General features: G+C 33.4%; 4 protein-coding genes across 6 annotated transcripts; 1 reads left to right on the top strand and 3 right to left on the bottom strand.

The window, feature by feature from the left end:
* Window positions 1–300: 300 nt before the first annotated feature.
* LOC125816340 (ankyrin repeat domain-containing protein 2B-like) lies at window positions 301–11,129 on the bottom strand. Of its 2 annotated transcripts, XM_049495934.1 has the most exons (10): window positions 11,122–11,129; window positions 4,784–4,814; window positions 4,528–4,558; window positions 3,492–3,643; window positions 2,914–3,126; window positions 2,667–2,815; window positions 2,081–2,249; window positions 1,579–1,671; window positions 783–922; window positions 301–627 (listed from the first exon to the last, which is right to left on the bottom strand). In XM_049495934.1, exons 2-10 carry the CDS (start codon window positions 4,790–4,792, stop codon window positions 528–530), a joined length of 1,056 nt encoding a protein of 351 aa, XP_049351891.1. In that variant the 5' UTR covers window positions 4,793–4,814; window positions 11,122–11,129; the 3' UTR covers window positions 301–527. The 2 variants fall into 2 exon arrangements, with proteins under 2 accessions (XP_049351891.1, XP_049351890.1); XM_049495933.1 differs by lacking the exon at window positions 11,122–11,129 and having other exon boundaries at window positions 4,784–4,914.
* Window positions 11,105–11,667, top strand: LOC125816354 (uncharacterized). The gene has a single exon (XM_049495949.1). The coding sequence runs from the start codon at window positions 11,135–11,137 to the stop codon at window positions 11,585–11,587; it is 453 nt and encodes a 150-aa protein (XP_049351906.1). The 5' UTR covers window positions 11,105–11,134; the 3' UTR covers window positions 11,588–11,667.
* A 225-nt stretch (window positions 11,668–11,892) lies between these two features.
* Window positions 11,893–14,669, bottom strand: LOC125816332 (fatty acyl-CoA reductase 3-like). Its single transcript, XM_049495923.1, has 11 exons — window positions 14,628–14,669; window positions 14,398–14,492; window positions 14,197–14,300; window positions 13,835–14,034; window positions 13,669–13,769; window positions 13,375–13,567; window positions 13,115–13,276; window positions 12,936–13,021; window positions 12,549–12,811; window positions 12,273–12,400; window positions 11,893–12,098 (listed from the first exon to the last, which is right to left on the bottom strand). Exons 2-11 carry the CDS (start codon window positions 14,474–14,476, stop codon window positions 11,951–11,953), a joined length of 1,464 nt encoding a protein of 487 aa, XP_049351880.1. The 5' UTR covers window positions 14,477–14,492; window positions 14,628–14,669; the 3' UTR covers window positions 11,893–11,950.
* A 6,877-nt stretch (window positions 14,670–21,546) lies between these two features.
* LOC125816342 (probable fatty acyl-CoA reductase 4) lies at window positions 21,547–23,497 on the bottom strand. 2 transcript variants are annotated; one of them, XM_049495935.1, is made up of 8 exons: window positions 23,400–23,497; window positions 23,150–23,244; window positions 22,949–23,052; window positions 22,587–22,786; window positions 22,421–22,521; window positions 22,125–22,317; window positions 21,875–22,036; window positions 21,547–21,781 (listed from the first exon to the last, which is right to left on the bottom strand). In XM_049495935.1, the coding sequence occupies exons 2-8, from the start codon at window positions 23,226–23,228 to the stop codon at window positions 21,622–21,624; spliced, it is 999 nt and encodes a 332-aa protein (XP_049351892.1). In that variant the 5' UTR covers window positions 23,229–23,244; window positions 23,400–23,497; the 3' UTR covers window positions 21,547–21,621. The 2 variants fall into 2 exon arrangements, with proteins under 2 accessions (XP_049351892.1, XP_049351893.1); XM_049495936.1 differs by having other exon boundaries at window positions 23,380–23,421.
* Window positions 23,498–27,278: the final 3,781 nt, after the last annotated feature.

Raw genomic sequence — 27,278 nt, forward strand, 5'->3', positions numbered from 1 at the left:
ACCATTTACCATCCAAAACTCAAACTCGAGCCTCATGGGATAAAATGTATCTACACCTTGAAAAATGTTTATTTGAGAATACACAAGTCGATTCAAGCACCACCGTTACAAGAACAATGTATTACCATCCTAACCCTTTTTACACCCACACCATACACAAAGCTCTCTTGGCTGGTGTCTTAAAAGTCTTGGGAAACACATCCACAAGTAAGGGGGTTTGAAGAGGGTGGGATGTATGTAGCCTTACCCCTACGTTGTAAAGGTAGAGACAAAAACTACTATATCAATTCGGAAAAAAAATTGGAAGGTTAATTTAACATGGTAGCAAAGATGTTTACAAATACAAAACATCCAGAGGAAATTCTTCGAACAGGCACAATCTTAGAAAAACAATAAAATTATACACTGGCAAAGATAACACATCAAGTATGGATAAGATCCCTAAGATCCTCAAAGTACAGATGTCTTGAATCACACTCTGTGACATCCAAAGTTTCAATTGTACATGACCAAACATCTATGCCAGTTCACAGAAATGCATCCTTCTCAAGCAGCTTTAGGACATCCTGCTGGTTGTTGAGTTTGGCAACATCAATTGGCGTCTTTCCGTCCAAGTTTTGAAGAGTTCTGCACAAACAAAAGAAAAGCTTTTACTTCGACTTGCATGTGTTAAGCATATAGTGTTTCATCAAATCTAGTATATTAGACAAGAAAATTAAGCATAATGAGACATGTGAGGCAAAACCAATATCACAGCAGGATTGTAGAAAAGTAGAACATACACAGCAGCTCCGTTCTCCAGCAGAAGTGCTACACACTCCTTCCTACCATATCCAGCAGCATAGTGAAGAGCAGTATTCTTGTTCTTGTCCAATGCATCAACCTTTGCCCCAGCTTCAACAAGGAGCTGAGCACACTTCACCTGAAATAAATAAAATAAACAACCACTTAATCTCTGAAGAAATTTGATGAAACATTGGCTTACTTCAATGGTAATATACTCTCAAATAACATGCAATCAACCTTAAACCTCCTATCTCGACAATATGGAAATTTCCTTATATGAGGATGTTGAAATTTTTTCATTTTTTTTTTCTGATTGATGACTGCTGGTAAAATGATATGGTTATTGTGCCCCTCAACCCAACCCGGAAAAGTAAATAATTCTTTTTTAAAATAAAGTAAAAGTACACCCGATAGAAGTATATAATGCTTTCCTCACTCTGAATCTGAAGCAAAAAGAGTGCTTCCAAAACAGTTTATAAAAAAAAGGTAAGTTTGAGGATCAGATTTCATCAGGGTATATGGACATATTCAGAACAATAAAAATGGTCAGAATTAAACAAAACGTAAAATAGAAAAGAGCTCCAAAGTACACAAATTCTAAAGGAGAAGTAATTAGTGCTTTTCGAAAGAACTAATTCCCCTGAAAGGAAGCTTCGAAACGTTGATAGATCCATAAGAAAGCCAAAAAGGATCACCTGGAAAGCTAGAAATATTTAAGTAGCAAACTGAAGCATATGTGTACATGAATATACGGAAGGTCCAATATGAAGATCATATCCATCAACTTCTTACCTCGCCATATCCACAAGCAAAATGCAATGCTGTCCTTCCTTCCGAGTCTTCTTCATCTTTGTCAGCACCAGCAGCTAGTGCAGCCTTCAAGCCCTAAACTCCAATTAAAGCAATTATGCATTTAGATGGACAATACTGTAAGTCTGTAATGTGATCATAGGTATAATTCAATTTTAAGGAAAAGGAAAATATAGGCATATTGACACAAAATTGCTTTCTGATATAAGAAAAAATGAACAGGATTGTAATAATAAAAGCAAAGAGAAAAATAAGAAAATGTGTAATTCACCAGAGTGTACTTATAATGTTCACATCAAAGGGATCATAAGTGTATTTAAGAAACACATATTGCATGCACGGAGTTGTCAGAAGAGTAATTTCAGACTAGAAGCGGAAGAAATTCTGAACAAGTAAAAGGTATCTGAACAAAATTGCAAAATAGAACTACCACATCCCTACGTTTAAGCCCCGACAGCAAAAGGAAGTTGAATTTAAAAAGCACCTCTGCATCACCAACACTAGCACACTGATGAACAACAGATTCATCTTCATTTGCCTCTTCTGTTTCATCTGGCCCAGGTATTTCAGAAGAGGTAGCACCACCCTCTCCTCCAGCAGCAAAACCCATTGCCTCACCAATCTTCTTCAGAACATCTTGATCGTTCCAATACCTGAAAAAAGGAAGGAAAAGAAAACCAACCATTACAGTTGTATTACACCTAACAGAAAAGGCAACATACCCCACAAAAAAGGCTACAGATATCAGGAAAAGTGTTGCAGAAACACCTCAAGCCAGAAGCTTAGCAAATTAACTATTACATGTTCATTTTATCACCTTACTGTTACAGACGAAAAGGAACCTGCAAAATTAGTATTTGTAGCAATGTGTTCATTTAGAAGTCAAAATGTGACGAGGAAATTTTTTTGAATATATTCTGCAGAGGTTGGAATGTTGATTAGATTTATTTAAATTAGCAAGTGAAGTCCCATGCTTAATAAAGTATAGGATATCACTCAAGTTCTGGTTGACCAGAAGTGAGAAAAGAATAGTTAACGCAACCTAAATAAGAACAAATAGGAGATATGACCTCATCATTGCAGCTGGTCCTCCGCTCTCTATCTCTTCCAAGATTGGTTTGAGTGATGGGTCTTCTTTAATGCGCGCCATCCGTTCTTCAAGTTGCTCCTTCTGAGCAGGGTTTGACAAACTCTCAAGCATGCCAGACATGGATGGATCCTGAAGTAAAACAAGGAAATCATGTACCAATCACTCAAAGAAGAAACATTTCTCATTAAGAAATCCAGTGGCTCGTACAACATGAGGCAAAAAGATACCTGCATCAATGCATTACCAAGCCGCTCAGCCATGGTCATAAACTGAGGATTTTGCATAACCTGTTGCATTGTAGAGTAGTATTGTTGGCTATCAAAGTTGGGGACACTTTCTTCCACTGCCGCACCTTGAAAGGTCTTCTGAAGCTGCTCTGCCATCTGATTAAATGCAGGGTCTTTTGCAATCTGCTCCGCTAGTTCTTTGATACTTGGGTCCTACATCAGCCACAACATAAAAGAGATGTGCAGAATAAACCAAAAGACACCATAAATAATTCAAAGTTTGTCAATCAACAAAAATAAAATGACAAGAAAAGCAGCAAAATTAAAAGTATAATTGATTGCAAGTTGATGGTAATAGAACTTTTTTCTATTTTACATTACTAAGATATAATTTTAATAGGTTATCACCAAGTGTTGGAGCTTTGTTTTTGCATCAAAGTAGTTTGTAAGCCATTTGTACTATTAAAACTCAAATAGCATGTATTCAACCAAAATGAGATTAAATATGTAATTATATTTACTATTTAATATATTTGAACATAACAGAACTTTTATTCTGCATAGAAACGTGTATGTACATTGAGAAGTCCAGACATGGCTGAGAAATCAAAGGGATTTTGGACCCCAGCTCCAGCTGCAGCAGTAGAGGCTGTTCTCCCCTCTCCTAATGGTGCTTCCATGGTGGAAGACTCAGAAGATTTTTTACTCTCAGCTGCCCCAGACTTCTCATCTGAAAAAAAAAAATTGATCTTTCTTCAAACTGTGTTCCACATAGCAATTACTTTTTCTAGCAGAAAGAACTCAGTACAAGACAACTTTCTAGAGCACTCATGATGCTATAAAGTGTCATCTTTGGTAGGAGGTGCAACAAGTTGTAAAGCTCAAAATACCAGCAATGTGATATTTCCAAGTCATGAGAAAATATAAATAAATAAAATCTAGACAAAACGATGTTCCAAAACAATGATAGACAGCAGGCAACAAACATTCAGAAAACTACAAGTATTCTGTCTGGCATCCTGATCCTGACCCATAGATATACGAAAGTGCACACATGCATATTATAGTCAGTCTCAATCAGTTTGGACTGAGGCGTTGCTGATTACACGCACGAATCATATCTGGTCATACTCACATTTTTTGATAAGTCATATGTATAAATTAACTGATACAAAACATTATATGCACCAGTTAAGAGAGTAGTATTATTGGAGGTTGAGACATGCCTTCCAACTAAGTTTGTAGCAATGCCAACTCTGTTTGTCTATGTGCCTTTTAATCAATATCAGTAGCACACTTTTTGCTTGATTCTACACCATCAAAATAGACCTAACTTGATTGCTTCTTCATTCAGCATATTCTAATACTAGTGCTTTTATCAAGACAAAATTACTTTCGATTCAATAACTAAAATAGCTAATGTCAATGTAATCATCCCACTTCCATCCACATCCCATTTCACCACAGGTCAACAATTATCCTCATGGAACCTCATCCTTCAAGAATACCTTTTTGGAATTAAGTTCATACATATAACTAAAAAAATCCACATGCTAATATGAAAATTAAACATTCAATATTACATCAATCAATCAGAAGAAGGATGAATTATACCTTTGGATGCAGTCGGCAAAACCTTCTCTCCCTGAAATAATGAAATTAAAGTTATATGAATCAAGAAAAAACATATAAATATCAAGAAACAAGATTCTTTTACCAAAACAAAAGCAATCCCGACAAAACCTCAAAACCCCAATTCAAAAAATCAAATCTTGAATCAAGAAAACAAATCAAGAACAGAAAACAAGATTTGATTTGAATCAAAACAAAATCAAGAATCTAAGAAATTGAAGTGTGATGATATATATACCTCAGACATGGCTACAAAGAGATAGAGAAGTAAAAAAAAGTGAGAGTCTTTGAGTAAATGGGAGATTTGGGGTTAGACGAAATCAAAAGGGTTTTTGTGAGTGACACACACAGATAATGATAAAATTGACAGATGGACTTGTACAATTATCAAGAAAAAAACCTTACAGTATATAAATATTTTTTGTTTTTGTGATATAATCAGTGGGCCACATCAATCTTGAAATGAATGGCACCGATATGCTTTCTTTAGATTCTCCATTCCTTGGGCTTTGGACAGCGACAATCCATTCCTATATTGGGCCTTCCATATTAGGCCCTAACTTGCCAAAAATTGGGTATATATACTCTGATAATGTTTCAATGAAAGACGGTTCAATTATTATTTGATACTATTAAAGTATATAAATACCATCAGAGTATATATAATTCCATGGTATCAGCAGTGGTTCAGTAAATAGAACAAGGGGGGAGTCAAGTAAATAGTATGGCTTGTGGGTCCAATCAGGGTAAATATATATTGGATTTGATCCAATTTGAATAAATTACCTAATAGGTCCAATTTGTATAGTCTTTCATTAACTTAAATAGCCGGCAATTCAACTCTTTAAATCACAAATACCCAACGGATATATTTGTGTATAATTAGTACTATATTATTTATATATATCATTTGATAAAAAATAAATAATGAATTTGATCAATCATTTGTGATTTTTAAAAAAAAAAAATATTTCAGAAAAATTTGCTGATTGTCCTTTGTTGCCTTATTGGGGCAATTATTCAATAGATGGTCCTTTTTTTTTCTGGTAATTTATGAACCTACTAGACCATAATAAGTTATTGCCATTCAGAGAAAAAAATATCTAGTGAGAGAGGGGGGGGGGGAACGATAATCATATGCACTCAATCTTTGTTTATTGAACTTCATACTTTCAAATAAACTTAAGTTCCACTCTCAATACAACCAACTTTGTATATGTATATATTTATATGAAGTTCACTAATTAATTAATTTCCAATCCCTATAGAATTAAAACAATACAAATATACTCACTGATTAATTTATAACCAACCACACTATATAGCTCACAAGTTACAATATATGTAATTATACTTTTATTTGATGAGTCTCTTCATGATGTTTTCTTGGAATTATTCTTGGCATAGGTCTTGAAGTGAAAGTTGAGAAAAAGTGCTAAAAGTGAAACATTAAAACAGAAAGTGTAGAACCAAACATCAATTCCAGAGCACCCAAATTCACTTGTGAAGTGATAATACATCACTGCCCCAAAACACACAAAGCAAAACATGAACTGACCAATTTGTACATTAGTCACCAATTTCTTCCACCTTGGCTTTTTTCCAATAGCAAATAAGAAATAATAAGCATACATTAGTACATGAACCGAAGCATTAGTGATCACCCCAACATGCCACATGGATTGCCCAGTTGCAACACCAAAATAACAAAAGAGTGGCACCAATGCATGGTGGTACACGTGGAGGAACGAGAGTCGTCGAGATCTCGACCTACTTAGTAGTATCAAAAGGGTGTCTAAAAATTCAAGAATCTTGGAAAAATAAAACACGTAGCTCCAAAAAACAATAGGTCCTCGAAGAAGGGCATTTTTGTAATTTAACATATTATAACAGATGATCCAATTCCAGTCATGGACGTTGGCGGCCATCTCGTAGATAACTGAGATGCCGCATCCAACTACCATGATAAGCGAGAGGATACAAAGGACGAGGCTGTGGGTGGCGGTGACACAACGGAGGGTGGCGGTGGAAACGATTGGAAGGAGTGATGGAAAACGGAGAGATAGTAGAGTGAAAGACAAGTAAATTAAGATCGATAATATTGGAAATAACAAAGTGGCACCAAAAGTTTGTCCATGCTTAAACTCAAATTGACTAATAATTGGGTTGCCAACTAGCCAATAGTGGACTATATTGGTGTCAAGATCTTTCATTATTTTTTTATGATATAATAATGAAGAGATCGATGTTGTAATTATATAATATGGAGAAGGAATATATATACATAGGTCTTTGGATAAGAGTATAACAAATAGCTAGAAATTGGCGCCAACCATTTTACTATTGTTTAAAGTTGCCTAATTACATTGTATCTGCCATTATATAGACTCTCTGATGGATTTAAAATTAATTTAGACAACTATTTAGTAGGTGCTTACACTACTTATTACTGTATATAATTTAAATTATTATAACTCTAATTGCATTGAATGATGTTGTACTTGTGTGGAAAGTTAGGAGAAACGATTTGGTTACATGAATATAATTCTCTTTTAATACTGTAATATATTTGTTAGTTGGTTTCTGAGAGGATATCTACGTACATGTAAATGTGAGATTTATAATTTTAAAATTAAGACCTGTATATCTGATATAAATAGATAAAAAATTTAAGGCTTTAAATATAGAATTTAATGTGTGTGTCAAATTGTTATATGTTATCCTTGTGTGTTTGACATGCATGTTCAACTACTAATTAATGATATATTTTGGGCATCATATGGGTGTGTTTGGTATGAAACGAAAATATATTTTTGAAAAATAAGTGATATGCTTATTTTTTTTGTTGGTGTAATTAATAAATAAATAGAAAATATTATCACAAAAATATTAATTTACATATAATTTAGACAAACATTATGGAAATATATACATGTGAAGTGGGGATGGGGTAAGGGTGCGTGGTGTTGTGGGCTGGGGAAAAACAATTGACATAAAATATTACACTTATGAAATTTATTTTTATGAGATTTTTTCGTTCGATTTGGCAATCGGCACTGTAATATGTTAGTATCATCAAGTTTCCTAGAGGATATTTACAGATAAGTTTTTTTTGTAGCATAAAATTTATAATTTAGAAAATAAAATACGTAATACTCCCTCCGTCCACAATTGTTTGTCAGGGTAAGGTCATGCACACCCCTCAAGGAAAATTTAATACAAGGTGTAATTTGACTAATATAACCCTACTATACCAAGAATAGCAAAAGTCCACATAACTTTTCAATTGAACTACACTATCATTAAGGACAGAATTGGAAAAAAGTGACTAATTATTTCTTGATTGTTTAAATTGACAATTAATCTTGGACATCTATTTTTAGTATACCTGCCAAACAATTGTGGACGGAGGGAGTATTAATTAGGATAAAAATTCCTTATATGGTGGCCGGTGGGAGATTGAATTAATGACTTGCCAAACTTTTGGTAGAATCTGCTCAAACCACTGGTGGCACACGTGGAGGAACAAGAGTCGTCGAGATCTCGACCTACTTAGTAGGATCAAAATGGTGTCTAAAAATTCAAGATTTTCAATAAAACACGTAGCTTCAAAAAAAAAATTGGCTCTCGAAAAAGGATATTTTTGTAATTTAACCTATTATAACAAATGATTTTGTTCCAGTCATGGACATGGGGAGCCATGACTGAGACGCCGCATCCAACGACCATGATAATCAAGAGGATACATTAGATGAGGCTATGGATAGTGGTGAACCGAGGGAAGGTGTACGGTGGCGGAAATGATGGGAAGGAGTGATGGGAAATGGAGAGATAATAAAATGAAAGACGAGTAGAGTAAGATCGATAATATGGGAAATAACAAAGTGGCACCAAAAGTTTGTCCATGCTTAAACTCAAATTGACTCATGATATATAGTTGGGTGGCTAACTAGCCAATAGTGGACTATTTGGTCATCAGTAATGGGTTATACGAGTGGGTAGTGGGTTAATCAGGCCGATGGATGGATATGGATGTTTGGATTTAATAATTGATCAAATTGGGTCCCTTGGTAGGATTGTGTTACGTGTCCCTATTTGGTCTTCTGTTAGAGTGAAGGGCAAATATGCTCTAGTTTTTGGACGGCAGGGGCACCAACATCCAAAAAGTATGACAGAGGGTATCTGTATACTATTTACGATAGCTCGAGGATATATTTGTCCTTTTTCCCTTAAAACATAAGTACTTCTTTATGTTTAATCAAAGATTTTGAATTCGAGTGATAGAGTAGAAAATCGCTTTTGATATGAAGTATTTTATCGCAGGATAGAAATTCGAACTTCAAAATGGATATTAAGCATCGAATAGAAAATCAAAAGAGTACACAATAAATACTTTAACAAGACAACAATTGCTACTGCGCAGATCAGTACTTGCAACCTGAGAATATCTAATGTACAAATATTTACATTATGAATTTAATCCTGTTAATTTCCTTCATCTTTAGTTCACACATTTTTTTTTCATTTATCTCAAACACATTCTCTCGATTGTGGTCTAATTCATTTTCTTGAGATTACTTTGAAATTATTTTGTGGATGAATTTCGATGAGACTTGAATTCATGACTTTGGGTGTGATTATAGTAGTGTAGCATGACCTAATGTTGACAAGAGATTAGGGCCACTAGTATTTATTCGATTTCAGCAATAATTTTTCGATGTAATTGGCCACCTCGAATAAGCATAATTATAAATCAACCCACCCACAAAATTGTCCGTGGGGATGAGGATTGATGGCCTTGACAAAAACGCAACATTTCTGGCCCACTTCACTACCTCCCTCATTATTAACATATACATTTAGCATTCGTTTGATTATGCGATATGAAATTATGATTTAGAAATATAAAATCGTTTAATCATGCGATATGAAATTATGAGATAAATTGAAGTTCTATTTGGATACGTAATTTAAATTTTTTGTGTTATATATTTTCTTATGAACATAAAAATCTCATAAGTGGTAAAACTATTAAAATTGTCTCAACTCTTTATACAATCTTACCAAATAAGCAAAAATTTATAAAATCTCAAAATACACTATCACAAACTATTATAAAAAAAAATATATATTTATTGATTAAACTTTAATTTAATAAAAAAAATATTGAACATGAGTTATGACGTACTAGTCTTAATATAATCATCTCCACATAGTACGGACAAACTTTTCACTTTGTGTTGGTGTTTATGCATTTTAATATTAAAATTTAAATATTAAGTGCATATATTAGTGGGTATAAGTTGACAAGAATGTTGTCATGATCTTGGTGTAATTCTTGTAACCACTATTGCCATGATCTACCACTAATTTCACTTGTTATTCTACCTCATTATATCTTGTAACTTATGTAACCTTTGGGCTATTCATTTACCCAATTTACTACTCATTATCTTCCTATTCATTGCAAGGAAGAATTGCTCACCTATAAATAGTGGTATTTCTTCCTTTGTGAAGTGAAGGTAAAAAAAAGATGAGGAGTGTGGAAAAATATTGTAGTGTGTAGTGAGGGTAACTGTAGGGAAAGAGAGAGTTGACACAAATAAAATATTCTAAGTCTTCAACTTTATTCACTATACAAACAAAAGAGTAATTACATGTTGAAGGAAGGTATTTTTTTTTGTAGAGCTTTGGACTCTTTAACTAATCCGAAGTTGTTTGAGTTGTATGATGTTATTGGGCTGTTGTATCTTGGAGGGGACAAGTCAAGAGTATTACCGTTGGATCGGTGTAGATTATGTTGTAGTGGGCTTGAATCTCCTTAAAGAGAGCGAGATATTCGCACCTCAGCCTAAAGATTTGATTATTCATTTTTGTCAATTTATTTTCAACTGTAATATTTTGTATTTGTGGTATATTACACCTACACTTTGAACTTACATTTTTTGATCATATGATCGAAAAGACAAACCAACATTGTTATTTTAAGCCATTTATTGGTTAATTTGATTGGTAAATAAATTTGATATAAAATAATGAATTTTATTGAATACAAATGGTAAAGTAAGAATTGATTTGAAGTAATAATAAATTTTATGTTAGTGAGAAGAATCGTTATATGAGATATAAATGGTTTTAAAAGTAATGATATAAATTATAAACTTTATTTACATATAAAATAAATGGTTAGTACTTAGTAGATATAAATGTGAGGTTATTTTTATAAAATATAAACTCGTGAGTCAATTTTTGCATGTTAAAAATCTCAAATCATGATAATTTCCAAATCATGTTTTTTGAAGAATTTGAAATTTCATGTCATAATATAAAATCAACAACATGAAATCGCATGTCCAAGCATATATGAAATTGCATGTCCAAACGCTACTTACTCTATTGTCTTTGTTGCGTGCTAATTTTATTTGGGATTAATTTGAATTCGTGTAAAAGGAAAAAGTTACTACACGTATGAAATTCAACTTAACCGTTGGTGTGCTTTGAAGGACCCTCATCTGACAGTCCTTTACCAAATAGGTGTTCCTGTTTCAATCATTTTTTCTCCATCCCCAAATTCTAGAAAGAAAAAAAAATGGAATCTCTTTTTGCTCAATTCGCCATTCTTTCGGAGCAAGCTCTTTGTGACAAGAACTTCGATCCGTACACTATAGAAGATGATCTGATGAAGCTCTTTGAAGTGGAGGCTTACAAGGCTTGGGCAGCCATGGAATTGGATCAAGAAAAAGAAGTTGAAGAAGCTGAGAATTTCATGAAAGAAGCAGAGGATCATCTTAACACTGCTATGGAAGAAGCCATGGATGAATTTCGCCGATTCGAAGAGGAAATGAATGAGATGGCTAAATCTGAGTATGATAGCCTTGTGAATGTTGCCGAAAGAGCTAGAAATATGGGGAAAACTATGGAGAAAGTGGCTACAATTGCTGCAAAAAAGTATATTGAAACTGCTGTTAACTCTGCTGGTGCTTCAATGAAATCTGCTTTTAAAGCAATTTCTTCTCACTCTAAAAAGGTTCATCCTTCTTAACAGATCTCTCCCTAATTATCAATTTGGACTACACTTGCTGAATTGTGTTGGATTATAAATGCATAATAAGTATTTAAAGTTGTTTTCTAATGAGCTGAGCTGAGGGTATTTCGAAAATAGCCTCTCTAGCTACATTCTACTCTCTCCCAGACTTTCACCGGGTATGTTGTTGTTGTTGTATTCTAATTAGCTATATATTCTTCTGATAAAGAAAGTAACATAAAATTATTCCTTCAATAATATTACATATTAATCCGAATAGTTTATTGAACTGATTAAAAAACAACATAATGGAATTTAAGCAGCAACACAAGTTTTTATTTGGAGGTAGGGAACTTCCTTTATTCAAATAATTCTGCTTTCTTAGAAAATGTACTTTACTAATCCGGGTATGTGAGTTTCCTTCAAGTATTTATCCCACTGAATGGTTGTCGGATCAAAATTGAATGTATCATCTGCATTACTTTCTCTTGTTGCCATTCGCAACATTTCACCATTCGTATCATCGAAACTGGGATAAATCAAGCATGAATGGGTGTTAAGAGTATCAATTTGGAAAAACTTTTAAGTTTGATTAATTAGTTTCCACTAGTATAGTATATCAAACGTTACATCCAGGTGTCTAAATCAATATTAACATAGAATTAAGAGGAAGGAAGGAAGGGGCATCAAATTATAAACTCACATTCCTTTGAAGAACGCGTAAGGCTTGTAGAGTTCAGCTAGTCGAATGGTATGATTGATCCTTCTTTGTAAGTTTGTGTGATGGATTTGCAAATGTTGGCAAAGTATGAAGTTTGCCCACTTTAATATCTGAAACATGTTAAAATGATAAACTTAGCTAGTGGTAGGCCATCAATGCTGAAGTGTATGTCAACATTCATAAACACCTTTGTATTCTTTTTCTATTCATCGCTCCTGCCTATCGGGATCTTTCTCTCTTTTACTATGCAAAACTAACCTTTAATGATGGCATGTAGTGGATTGCTATGTATATGTGAAGGCTATCCATGCTAACCAGTAAGTGAAATTTCTTCACTTTGACTGGCTTTCCTCTTTTGTCAATCCGTGGATTCTTCTTGAAGTAATCAACGCCAATTCGTATAAAATCATCAATTTTAATTTGATTCCTCCTAGACGAGCTAATATGGTAAACATCTATACGGGAAGATGGATTTCGATGGGCTACCATAGCCGCAATGACTGAGTTTACGACCATATCATCTAGGCAAAATTGCAAGATGGCATTAAGGAATTAGTAAATACTTAGGAACTCAAAATGTAAGTAGATGAACTGATTTATACCAGCTGGCATAAGGTACACTATATATACATATGACTGACTCACATACCACATCTGTTATGGTTTCTCTGCCACCCATTGCAAGTTTCTGTTTTCCCTTACCATAGCCAACAATGAACGTGTCCATGGTTCTGTGGGAAGGAAGAAACATATTATATTGGTTTACTAATAAGAATTACTCTTCTTTAATTTCCTTGTGTGCTCAAATGGTTTATAATTATTACCTCATTCCTTCAATCCATCCAGGGAATGGCTCCTTGTAGGTGCTCAATATAATTGTTGGCCGTAGAATTATGAGTTGGAGATCCTCCTTGAGGTGTCCCAAAAGCATCTCTCCCATTGATTTTGTGAATGAGTATGTGTTTGGCCATCCATGTAGCCTTGCCCTGAAGAATCATATATATATATATATATATATATACTTGTCTTGAATGAATAGGACATATTGGTTGATGAGATAGATTGATTTTATGAATCGTTTTACCTCTCAATACCTAGAACTCTCATAGCTAGTGTAACTTCTTTTTCAGTGGCATTTCTATCTTGAAGGTCCTTTAGTGCCTTCTCTACCAACTTTTGCTCCACGTCTATGTCTAAGTGAGAGCTTCCATTAAGCATCTCACCGTAGTTCAATGGCTTCTCTAGTATCAATTCTTCCTTTTCCCCACAAACATAGGCTGAAAAGAACCAGTCCTTATGCTAAAGTTAATACGCCCAAAGAAGTTGCATGATAATGAAATTTGGTTAAACACACACATATATATATGATGGAGCTGACCTGTGCTTACATGGAGAAGCATCATAAGTTTTGAACATTGCTTGGAAAATTTGAGAACATTCATGGCACCCAATACATTGGTCCTTGTTGCAGTATCACATCTGAAAAAATATGGAATAAACTTTTTCGTTCCAATTTAAGAAAAAGAATTTCATTCTTTATGTACCTTTCATCAAATCTAGTTGTTGCAGCTGAGTTTACAATTATGTCTATTTCTCTGCACATCTCATCTTTCAGCTCAGAATTTATCCCCATACTATTACAAGCTATATCCCCTGCAACTGGGAAAACTTTGTCTTCTATAAAGCTATGTAGGTTGGCACCCAACTTCTCCCTCAGAACTCCGAACGGATCAGTTTTTATAACCTGCACTTAAAACATCATATTGAGCAGTGAACTGTGATAATCTTGAATTCTCATGTGGTAATGCATGACTACGGACGTGTAGTCTAATGTGCTAGCTGCTATTATTTCTACTGCTGCTGCATACAATCATATAGGAGTAGTAGTCTGGTAGTATATATATACCTCGTTGTTAAAGCGTTGTCTAACTGAATTTGAATCTGGAGCTCTTATTAGCAAGTAGAGCTTCTTCACATTTGGTTGGACTCTGAGTATCTTCTCAGTGAGAACTGCACGAATTTACAATTGGAGCAGTAGCAATACTAATATTATTCACAAAGCACTATTAGTTCAACCGTAAGGGGGAGGGAGAGATAGAGAAATTACTCTTTGCAAGGTAGCCCGTTGCACCAGTGATGAAAATGGTCTTTCCCTCGAGAAACTGCTCAATGCAGCACGATTCCATTGATGGAGAATGTGAGCTAGAGATGAAGGAAATTAATAATGTAAATATATATACATTAGATATTATCGTGCTGCAAGTACTGGAAAAGTATGTGTTGCAGGGAAATTATACTGGAAAACTGAGTATTACATTTGCACATATACAAAATCACCTGGATTTTAAGTTACATACCAAATATTCAACAAGAAAGTAATGTAGGTTATCTGTGCAGTAGCAATTGTAGTCCTGTCCAACTATTTATAGTGAATTACCAAAGTCTTATCTTGAGATAGGCAGTACTAGTTTTTTTCCCGATTTCTCATTGGTGTCCGGTACTCAATTTGGGGCCGACTAATCCGGATTTTCGTCATACACAAGGCTCAAACCCGAGATCTTTGATTAAAAATGGAGTAACACTTATCACTCCACCACAATATTAGGGATGAGAGTTCTAGTTTTAGTTAGGTGCGGTTCAATAGTGGAGCTAGCTAGTGCCTAATGGCCTAAATCTAAATCTTAATAAAACATATGAAATATATCTAGTAAAAAAACCCTCAGGGGTTGGCCTGCTGGCAATTGACTTGAGCCTTGGGGTTTGCTCCCTTTCAAGGTCTCAAGTTCGAAACCCACTAGGTGCAAACAATTTCTGAGGGCCATCGGACTGGGTAAAACCTGAATTAACCGTGGTGCACTTGCGGGAAACTCCTTGCCGAGGGCCTGTGCACCCCCGGGATTAGTCGGGGCTCAAAGAGACTCGGACACCCGGTGCAAATCAAAAAAAAAAATATCTAGTAAAATTTCACCTTATTCTTCAGTCTTCTTGAGAAGCAAAATTTATTACTCCATTTTGTTTTAGTTATAATCAATCTCCTTTGTACTAAATTCCTTCCGATTGATCATATATACTCAATCAAATTAAATTTTCTTAATTGAGACATTGTTGATCCTCTCAGGTAAGATCTTATCATTTTCTTAATCTTGAAAAGATTCTTTAAGTTGAGGTTACTGTTACAAAATCTGTTAATATTATCTTATAAGCAATATAAGTATATGTTCAGAGAATAGTCAAGTCTTGTTATCTGATTGAGTATATTAATTAAAGTATTAGTACTATATATGTATGTCTTACTTATAAGTAGTAACAATTTAACACTTCTAATTCCTTTAAACAAGTCTAGAAGCCAATGACAGAGATTGTAACTCCTGAATCCTGATTCCTGATTCCATGTTCGAAACCCCTTGTCAGCGAAAGCAAGGAGTTTGTCTTCTGGGTCGAGCTCGTCACACCGGGCTTGCCTAGTGTGGGTTACCTCTCTTGTGTGATTTGCGAGCTATTGCATAGAAACGAGAATTTTATCTTGTATGCACCCAAAGAATAGCAGACTAGCAGCAGTAAATTTTCCTTGTCATTAAAAAATTAAAAACTGATTCATTTTTATTTGTCAACAAGACTTTGCACTCCTTTACAGAATAATGAATAAAGTGCATTTTTATTGTTAATGCAAAACAATTAGTTTAGGCAGATTCTACCAAAAGTTTGGCAAGTCATTTAGTATTTCTCTGTTACTTGTTCATTATTTTAAAAATAATTTTTTTTACTTTACTTGTCATTTTTCATATAAGCAACTGGAAAATTGAGTATTGCATTTGCACATAAACAAATGTAGGCTATCTGTGCAGTTGGTAATTGTTGTCCTGCCCAATAATTTATAGTGAATTACCAGTCATATCTTGAGATAGGCAGTACTAGTTTTTTTGATTTCTCATCGGGTGTCCAGTACGGGCTGTGGGGGTCGATTAATCTGGATTTGCGATGAAAAGTGGGGTAAAATGGTCACTATTAAAGGTGACTCCATACTAGAGCTCAAATCCTGAGACTTTTAATTAAAGATGGAGGAGTATTTATAACTCCACCAACCTTAGGGGTGGCAGTACTAGTTTAAGTTTGGGACCAATAACGGATGGTCTCCACCGAGCAACTCAATAATGGAGGTGCTTGCTTACTTTCACGCTTCCTTCGATGAGCATTTAAGGCCAGGGGCACTCCTAGCATAGCTAGTGGCCTAAATCTAAGTCTTAATAAAACACCTTAAACTTATTTAGTAAAATTTTACTTTTTATCTTTATTGAATTTTATTCTTCAGTGTAATTTTTTAGTTATTTTGGTTATAGTCAATCTCTTCTATAATTCTACTAAATTCTTTTCCAATAGATCATATAGTCAACTAATTTAATTTTTCTTGAGACATTGTTGATCCTCTCAGGTAAGCTGCTACGAAATCTATTAATATTATCATATAAGCAATATAAGTATTTTGGAGAAGAGTCTAAAGTCTTGTTTTCTGATTGCATATATTAATTAAAGTATTACTATATATATATAAATATATATATCTTGTAACAATTGTTTCTCCCTCGTTCATTTATAATTTGTTAACAATCGACTTTGCATGCATTGAAGAATAATAAATAATATACATATGTATTATTAATGCAAAATAATTACAATTGGATCTCATATGAAAAACAGTTTAAATGCATTAGAAAGTCAGATCTAGAGCCCAATGGATAACAGTAGTTTAGGCAGATTCTACCAAAACTTTGGCAAGTCATTAATTCCGTCTCCCATTATTCCAATATCATGCTGATTAGTAGTAATTAATCAATTACTAATTATAGTACATAGAGGGTAATATAAGAATCATTGACAAATCCAAGTTTTGAAAGTTGTCTATGTAATCTAGTTTGCCTTAAACATGTAAATTCAGTTTTTACATGTCCTTTTTCTCATATAATTTGGCACTTAAAGAAGTACATTTTGAAAGATTTAAAACACAAATTGTTTAATTTATTTAATATTAGAAAAAAGTACTACACTAATTAGTAATTACCCAAATGATTTGGATATATCTTTCCATCATTAATATTTAGACTCACTTTTTTCCATGCTCTTTCTCACAATATAGATTTATTAGTATATACTTTCTCCGTTCATTTTTATTTGTCCACTAATTTAAAAATAGATTTTCACTTTTACTTGTCATTTGTAACATATTGAGAAAAAATAATTATTTTTTTCATGTTTAATCATTATCATTAATAACTTATTTTTCAAGACCTAATACTATTAAATATCAATTAATATGAATATTATGATAAAAATATTTATTTGAATCATCATTTTTTAAAGAAGTTTGCAAAATCCAAAACTATTTCTATTCATGCACTGTAGCTCGACGAGGGAGATAATCACAGTCCAACTAATTCTATCTACCTAGGGATGGCAATTGGGCGGTGCCCGCCCTGCATAGACCCGTCCCACATGAATTCGCATGCACAATTTTTTTAATATTTTATTTTTTTCAAGTTAAGTTTAATATTAAAAATAAAATTTATAAAATAAAGTTATTTTAATCTAATAGATAATGACTTGAAAAAATTATTTTTTAGAGGTTCATTGAAAAACATGTAAGTAATTGATTTTTTTTTATTGAACAATTTTCATTTATTATTTTGCATATGTTAGTAGCTTTAAAGAAATTATCTTTATAAATAATGTTCTATCACTCTTATAACATGTAAAAAGTTAAAATTACGTTTGAACCCACATAAAATCACATATATCTGCAGGCCACAAAACGCTTTGTTCTGCATTAGTTTTAAAAAAAATCCATTTCAATCCGCCCAGCATCCCTCCCGCCTTGCATAGCCTTAAACTCACCCCGCCCCATTGCCATCCCTATAACTACCCCTTTCCTTCAATAAATACAATACTCCTGATCTAAAAAATGCATGCTCACTCTGAAGGAATTGTTTGTAAATTGTGGGAAGATAGAATTAAAGAATGAATATATGGTAACCGGTAATTGTATGTTATTGGTAGTTTTTATTGAGATATCGTATTATGATTTTTGAATAATATATTATCTAGTTTATTATAACAATAATAAAATTATATTATGAGTATTTTTTGATAATTTTTAGAATTTATCATCGTATAAATCATGTTTTATTATTAAAATATATTATGAAAAGCTATGATCAAACACATTGAAACTTTGTACCCAAATCATAATATTTGAAAATTTACAATGAAAGGCTAACTAACTTCTTCACGGTTATGTAATTGGCGGCACATGTGGTAGGAAATATATATAGGTTGGTTTTCATAATTTTTGGGAGACGTGTAGGCTATAAACTAGGTTCATTGTATGTAGGAATTATGTTAATCTATCGATTCCTCAAATAAAATAGCTAGATTAATCGTGTGTTATTATATCCAGCGATTCATTGAATATGAACTATAAAAGAAGTATAACATAAAGTCCCTTCTCCTAATTTCCCACCGTACCAATATCCAATGCATGCAATTAATTAATAGGAGTTGGACTTAAATCAGTAAACACCTACTTTAAATTAAGGATAATTAACTTTAAAGTATAATTAGTAATGGTAGAATGTAATTAGACAATTTTAATTTAAATGAGCAACAGTAACAAGGTTTGGCGCCAATTATTCTCTATGGGCAAAACATAAAATGGTAAGCCTCTTATTATATTAATTAATCTTGTTTAAAATGAACACCTACCTACGGGTTCTCCTATATATATATAATATTCATCATCTCATAAAAAAATAATGAAAAATCTTGACACCAATATTAATCAATCAATCAATTTGAGTTTAAGCAGTGACAAACTTTTGGTGCAAGTTTGTTATTTCCCATAATTAATGTCGATGTTAATCTAGCTACTTGTCTTTCACTCTAGCTAGTATATATCTCTCCGTTTTCCATCACTCATTCCCATCGTTTAATTTCCACCACCACTCACAGCCTCATCCTTTGTATCCTCTCGCTTATCCCGGGATTAATATAATAAATAGTACCGGGATAAGTTATTCCTCTATAATAATCTCATCATTATTTGTCATGGGATAAACTTATTAAATGACAAAACTGCCCTTCAAATGCTGATATTTTTGGTTCCTCTGCTTCTTCAACTGACTACATATCTCATTACGTCTCAAAAAACGAATAAGTTTGCCTATTCGTGCTTCTGCTAGGTAGCTCGTTGTGAAGAAAAGGTCAATCACCCAATAAATACACTACTATTAAGATGGGAAATGGGTGTTTCAACTTTTGTTTACACAAGACACAAGTTTGCTTGATCAAGTCCCCTCTTCCCTTCCAACCCCGGCCCCAAACAAATTGTGTTGAAGTTTATAATCATTTGTTGGACTTGGACATATGGTATTGTCATACAAATAAATCTTGAGTTCCATTTTCTTTAGCGTGGAGTATTGATACCTCCGTAATTGACACATAATTGAACACAAAGAATATTCATACATAAAAATAATTAAGTTAAATAAGGTGGAGATTTGTTTTTAAGAATGAATAACTAAATATATATATATATATATATATATATATATATATATATACAAAAAAGCTAAAAAAGAGAGGGTATTTTTGTAATCAAACCATTTATTTTTAGGAAGTATCCAATGGTTATTATTTTTAGTATAACAAACCAAACAATCAATAAGACATAAGGCCATGATAACTAGTCTCAGTATAACTAATCTCAGCATAACTTAAATTCAAATCAAACGATTATTGTTATACAAATGTCTCACATATACCCTTTTGGGTATATTTGATCATACTCACACATATTCTTTTAAAACTATTTTTTTCACTTTCATGAATATATGTGTGCTCTTTTTGTAACTGTAGAATTACATGTGAGTCATTTATATAACGTATATATGAATAACTTTCATAAACAAACGAGGGGTGGGTATAAATGACGAAATTGAGGGTCATAAGAAGCCCTTCTCCTTGACCGCATTTGCAAGATTCCATATTTGAAGATCCCAAAGTAAATTGTGAAGTAAAAGGGAATGATGGGTTGTTATCTGTTACAAAATTATAGTCCATGAAAGAGATGGCTAAATCTGAGTATGATAGCATTGTGGGTGTTGCCGAAATATGGGGAAAACTATGGAGAAAGTGGCTCTGCTGTTAACTCTGCTGCTGCTTCAATTTAAAGTCATTTCTTCTCACTCTGAAAAGGTTCATCCTTCCTTATGTACACATCTCTCCCTAATTAATAATTTGGACTAATAAATTGTGTTGGATTATAAATGCATTGCAACAAATTTTCTTTCTTGTTTTCTAATTAGCTGAGCCGCTACCCTTTCACTGGTACGTACATTGTTGTTGTCTAATAGCTATATATTCTTCTGATAAAGTAAGTAGCTAGTAACATATATAGAAGTATATTATTACATTGCAAATAGTTTATTGAACGGATTAATGGAATTTAAGCAGTTTTTATTTGGAAGTAGATAACTACACATTATTCTACTTTCTTAGAAAATGTACTTTACTAATCCGGGTATGTGAGTTTCCTTCAAGTATTTATCCCACTGAATGGTTGTCGGATCAAAATTGAATGTATCATCTGCATTACTTTCTCTTGTTGCCATTCGCAACATTTCACCATTCGTATCATCGAAACTGGGATAAATCAAGCATGAATGGGTGTTAAGCATGAATGATTAATTAGTTTCCACTAGTATATATATCAAACATAACATCAAATAATAAACTTACATTCCTTTGAAGAACATGTAAGGTTTGTAGAGTTCAGCTAGTTCAATGGCTTTATTGATCCTTCTTTGTAAGTTTGTGTGCTGGACTTGCAAATGTCGGCAAAGTATCAAGTTTCCCCACTTTAATATCTGAAACATGTTAAAATGATCCTTCATAAACACCTTTTGTATTCTTTTTCTATTCATCGCTCCTTCCTATTCCCTCTTTTACTATGCAAACCTAACCTTTAATGATGGCATGTAGTGGATTGCTATATATTTGTGAAGGCTATCCATGCTATCCAGTAAGTGAAATTTCTTCACTTTGACTGCCTTTCCTCTTTCGTCAATCCATGGATTCTTCTTGAAGTAATCAACGCCAATTCGTATAAAATCACCAAGTTTGATTTGATTCCTCCTAGACGAGCTAATATGGTAAACAGCTACACGGGAAGATGCATTTCGATGGGCTACCATAGCCGCAATGACTGAGTTTACGACCATATCAGCTGGAATCTAGGCAAAATTGCAAGATGGCATTAAGGAATTAGTAAATACTTAGGAACTCAAAATGTAACTAGATGAAATGATTTATACCAGCTGACATAAGGTACACTATATATACATATGACTGACTCACATACCACATCTGTTATGGTTTCTCTGCCACCCATTGCAAGTTTCTGTTTTCCTTTACCATAGCCAACAATGAACGTGTCCGCGGTTCTGTGGAAAGAAAGAAACAGATTATATTGGTTTACTAGTAAGAATTACTCTTCTTTAATTTCCTTGTGTGCTTAAATGGTATATAATTATTACTTCATTCCTTCAATCCATCCAGGGAATGGCTCCTTGTAGGTGCTCAATATAATCGTTGGCCGTAGAATTATGAGTTGGAGATCCTCCTTGAGGTGTCCCAAAAGCATCTCTCCCATTGATTTTGTGAATGAGTATGTGTTTGGCCATCCATGTTGCCTTGCCCTGAAGAATCATTTATATATATATACTTGTCTTGAATGAATAGGACATATTGATTGATGAGATAGATCGATCTTATGAATAGCTTTACCTCTCAATACCTAGAACTCTCATAGCTAGCCTAACTTCTTTTTCAGTGGCATTTCTATCTTGAAGTTCCTTTAGTGCCTCCTCTACCAACTTCTGCTCCATGTCTATGTCTAAGTGAGAGCTTCCATTAAGCGTCTCACCGTAGTTCAATGGCTTCTCTAGTATCAATCCTTCCTTTTCCCCACAAACATAGGCTGAAAAGAATCAGTCCTTATGCTAAAGTTAATACGCCCAAAGAAGTCACATGATAATGAAATTTGGTTGAGAACACACATTTATATAAATGATGGAGCTGACCTGTGCTTACATGGAGAAGCATCATAAGTTTTGAACACTGCTTGGAAAAATTGAGAACATGCATGGCACCCAATACATTGGTCCTTATTGCAGTATCATATCTGCGAAAATATGGAATAAAGTTTTTCATTCTAATTTATGAAAAAGAATTTCATTCTTTATGTACCTTTCATTAAATCTAGTTGTTGCAGCTGAGTTTACAATTATGTCTATTTCTCTGCACATCTCATCTTTCAGCTCCGAATTTATCCCCAAACTATCACAATCTATATCCCCTGCAACTGGGAAAACTTTGTCTTCTATAAAGCCATGTAGGTTGGCGCCCAACTTCTCCCTCAGAACTCCGAACAGATCAGTTTTTATAACCTGCACTTATAACATCATATTGAGCAGTGAACTCTGATAATCTTGAATTCTCATGTGGTAATGCATGACTACGGTCATGTAGTCTAATGTGCTAGCTGCTATTATTTCTACTGCTGCTGCATACAATCATATAGGAGTAGTAGTTTGGTAGTATATATATACCTCGTTGTTAAAGCGTTGTTTAGCTGAATTTGAATCTGGAGCTCTTATTATCAAGTACATCTTCTTCACATTTGGTTGGACTCTGAGTATCTTCTCAGTGAGAACTGCAGGAATTTTCAATAGGAGCAGTAGCAATACTAATATTATTCACAAAGCACTATTAGTTCAACCGTAAGGGGGAGGGAGAGATAGAGAAATTACTCTTTGCAAGGTAGCCCGTTGCACCAGTGATGAAAATGGTCTTTCCCTCGAGAAACTGCTCAATGCAGCACGATTCCATTGATGGAGAATGTGAGCTAGAGATGAAGGAACTTAATAATGTAAAGATTTATACATTAGATATTATCATGTTGCAAGTACTGGAAAAGTATGTATTGCAGGGAAATTATACTGGAAAACTGAGTATTACATTTGCACATATACAAAATCACCTGGATTTTAAGTTACATACCAAATATTCAACAAGAAAGTAATGTAGGCTATCTGTGCAGTATCAATTGTAGTCCTGTCCAACTATTTATAGTGAATTACCGAAGTCTTATCTTAAGATAGGCAGTACTAGTTTTTTTCCCTGTTTCTCTTTGGTGTCTGGTACTGGGCCGACTAATCCGGTTTCGCGCCATACACAAGGCTCAAACCCGAGATCTTTGATTAAAAATAGAGTAATACTTATCACTCCACCACAATCTTAGGGATGACATTACTAGTTCTAATCTTAGGGATGACAGTACTAGTTCTAATCTTAGGGATGACAGTACTAGTTTTAGTTAGGTGCAGTTCAGTATTGGAGCTAACTAGTGCCTAATGGCCTAAATCTAATCTTAATAAAAATTTCACCTTATTCTTCAGTCTTCTTGAGATGCAAAATTAATTACTCCATTTTTTTTAGTTATAATCAATCTTCTGTACTAAACTCCTTCCAATTGATCATATATAGCCAATCAATTTAAATTTTCTTAATTGAGACATTGTTGATCCTCGTAGGTAAGATCTTATCATTTTCTTAATCTTGTAAAGATTTTTTTAAGTTGAGGTAACTGTTACAAAAATTGTTAATATTATGGTATAAGTAAATATAACTATATATTTAGGGAAGAGTCAAAATCTTGTTATCTGATTGAGTATACTAATTAAAGCATTAGTACTAAATATTTATGTCTTACTTATAAGTATAATAACAATTTAACACTTTTGGAGTTATTTGGTTTGAATAATTTATGATGAGATTATTTATGATTGAATAAGTTATGATAAGATTATTTTTTATTAAGTGTTTGGTTTGTTGTATTCAAAATAATAAATTTTAAGAACAATTTATTTGTTTACAAAAATGTCCTTCATGAATGTAAAAAGTGACGTATAAAAAAGGTTTAAAGAGATATTTTTGTTATTTACTTATTTTATCCTAGATTATATACCACCCAAGGGGAGATATAACTTATTCCGTACTAATTATTAATCCCGAGATAAATTATCTCAGACTTTTCAACCAAACAACAAATTAAGTGACACTATAATTAATCCTTAATTTCTTTGAAGAAATCTCAAAGTCAATGAGAGAGATTGTTACTCCTGAACCCTGATTCATGTTCGAAACCCCTTGTCAGTGAAAGTAAGGATCTTGTCTTCTAGGTCGAGCTCGTCATACTGGGGTTGCATAGTGCGGATTACCCCTCTTGTGTAATTTGCGAGCTATTGCATAAGAGCGAGGACAACAGTGAATTTTCTCCACCATAAAAATAAAATAAAAAATAGAAAAACTGATTCATTTGCACGCCTTTTCAGAATAACGAATAAAGTGCAATTTTATTATATTAATGCAAAATAATTAGTTTAGGCAGATTCTACCAAAAATTTGGCAAGTTACTATTTGCCAAATTTCTCTGTAACATGTTCATTATTTAAAAAATAATGTTTTACTGTACTTCGTCATTTTCCATATATATAAGAAAAGATGTTTATTATTTTTCATATTGTACGTTTAATATTAATTATTTATTTCTTAAATAATTTTTTAAAAATTTAATACTAAATATCTATTAATCGGAATAATATGATAAAATAGTCATATTGATTTATTTATTTTAATAAATATACAAAATTTAAATATAACAAATAAAAGTAAAAAGGGGAACTACATATTGTGAGGATAATGTTATTGACAAATCCTTAAGTTTAGAAAGTTTTCTATGTAGTCTAGTTCGCCTTAAATATGTAAAAGTCAACTTTTACATGTCATAAAAAAAAAAAATCTCATGTATAATGGCAATTAAGAACCACATTTGAAAGATTTAAAACACATTTTTTTTTAAAAAAAAATCTCTAATAGTAGAAGAAAAAAATTTACTAGTACTACTCCTTTATTTTATTCAAAGTCCGGAATGGAGTACCGATTAAATTTGAATCGCGCACTATAAATTTGGATGACACTCCCAACAAGATTTTCTCCATACCAATTAACATTAGATATTATCATGTTGCAAGTACAGGAAAACTAGGTATTGCAGGGAAATTATACTAGAAAATTGAGTATTGCATTTGGACATAAACAAAATCACCAAATTCCGTCCAATAATTTATAGTGAATTACCAAAGTCTTATCTTGAGATAGGCAGTACTAGTATTTTTGGTTTCTCATGCGGTATCCGGACTTTGGATGTCGATTAATCCGGATTCGCGAAGAAAAGTGGGTAATTAAAATGGGTAGTGGCTCCGTACCAGAGCTCAAACCTGAGATATTTGCGAGGCTTGAACACACAACTTTAAGAAACTTTTGCAACCCATTAACCAATGGACTAATCTTTTCACTTGTGTCAAGGAGTGTCAATATATATATAATTTGACCCCGTAACTTTCCAGCAAAGGGATATCGCTTGACACCCCTTGACCAAGGGTGGGTCTACCTCTGGATGGTGGAGTATTTATAACTCCACAGTCCACACCAATCTTAGGGGTGGCAGTATTAGGTTAAGTTTGGGACCGATAACGGATGGTCCCACCAAGCAGTTGCTTGGCGCTTGCTTACTTTCACGCTTCCTTTGATGAGCTACTTAAACATTTAAGGCAAGGGGCACTCCTAGCTTAGCTAGTGGCCTAAATCTTAATAAAACACCTCGAACTTATCTAGTAAAATTTCACTTCTATCTTTTTATTGAACTTTATTCTTCTGTAATATTTTAGTTATTTTGGTTAGGTGGAATGGTTTGATGAACCCTCCTACTTGTATGGGTTTGTATTCTGAACACTTCTACTTAATCATTTGTCAACTGAACCCTTAAACTCAATTAAAATGAGACTTTTAAACCCTTCCACCTATGTGTGTAGCTCACTCTCCTTTACATAAATGACATGTCATATCCATGTCACATATAATAATGCCATGTCATAATTATCCTAATAAATATTTTTTATTATATTAATCAAAATTAAATAAAAGGCCAAAAAAATAAGTTTCTATTAAAAATTGATATTTCTCTTTGATTTTCTGCACTTCCCCCAACCCTCAACCACAATCAACAGGAATTGTTTTCATTTTTAGGGTTTGCTATGGTTCTTCTTCCTCAGCTAGCAATGTTCTTCGTTGAACATCTTTGTCTCTAACAAATAAGCTAATAAGTGACAAGAGGAAGGTTGGTGCTCTATTCGTGAGGCTTGTTTCGGCTGTTGAAATTGAATTTTTCTATGTGAAGAATAAGACTAAAACGCTTATAACAAATCAAACAAAGCTTGAATGTTGAAAGTTTGTTCATCATGTGAATCGTCATGTCCGCTTCCAGGAATAAAAAGATGAAGTGACCAAGTTTGTGCCAAAGCTTGAATGTTAGCTTCTACTTTTGCAGCAGCTATTAGTGAAATTAGAGAATAGGACCTTTGGCTCACTTGTGAGCAATCACTAAAGTTTGTTGTTAAGTTTTGTTTATGCAATTTTTCTGGAAAAAAAAACCGTAGTCATTGACGACGGAGGTTCAATGGAAGAAATAGGGAGGAGATGTAGCGGAATAAACGGGAGGGTTGGGCACTTTTGTATTTTTCTTTCTTCTTTTTATTATTTTTCAAGTAAATTCATGTTTCCATTCGCTTTCACAAGTGTGATACCACGCTCTATAATTGACTCAGTAAAACAAATGTCACGTAAGCTCGGTCAATTGTCAGAGGGTTTAAAAGTTTTATTTTAATTTAGTTTAAGGGTTCAATTGACAAATGATTAAGTAGTTGTGTTCAGAATACAAACTCATACAAGTATAAGGTTCATCAGATCATTTCGTCTTTTGGTTATAGTCAATATGTTCTATAATTCTACTAAATTCTTTTCCACTTGATCATATAGCCA

The sequence above is a fragment of the Solanum verrucosum genome, unplaced genomic scaffold (genome assembly GCF_900185275.1).
Source record: "Solanum verrucosum unplaced genomic scaffold, falcon-dt-bn FXZP01000261.1, whole genome shotgun sequence".
In the NCBI taxonomy this organism is placed as follows: domain Eukaryota; kingdom Viridiplantae; phylum Streptophyta; class Magnoliopsida; order Solanales; family Solanaceae; genus Solanum; species Solanum verrucosum.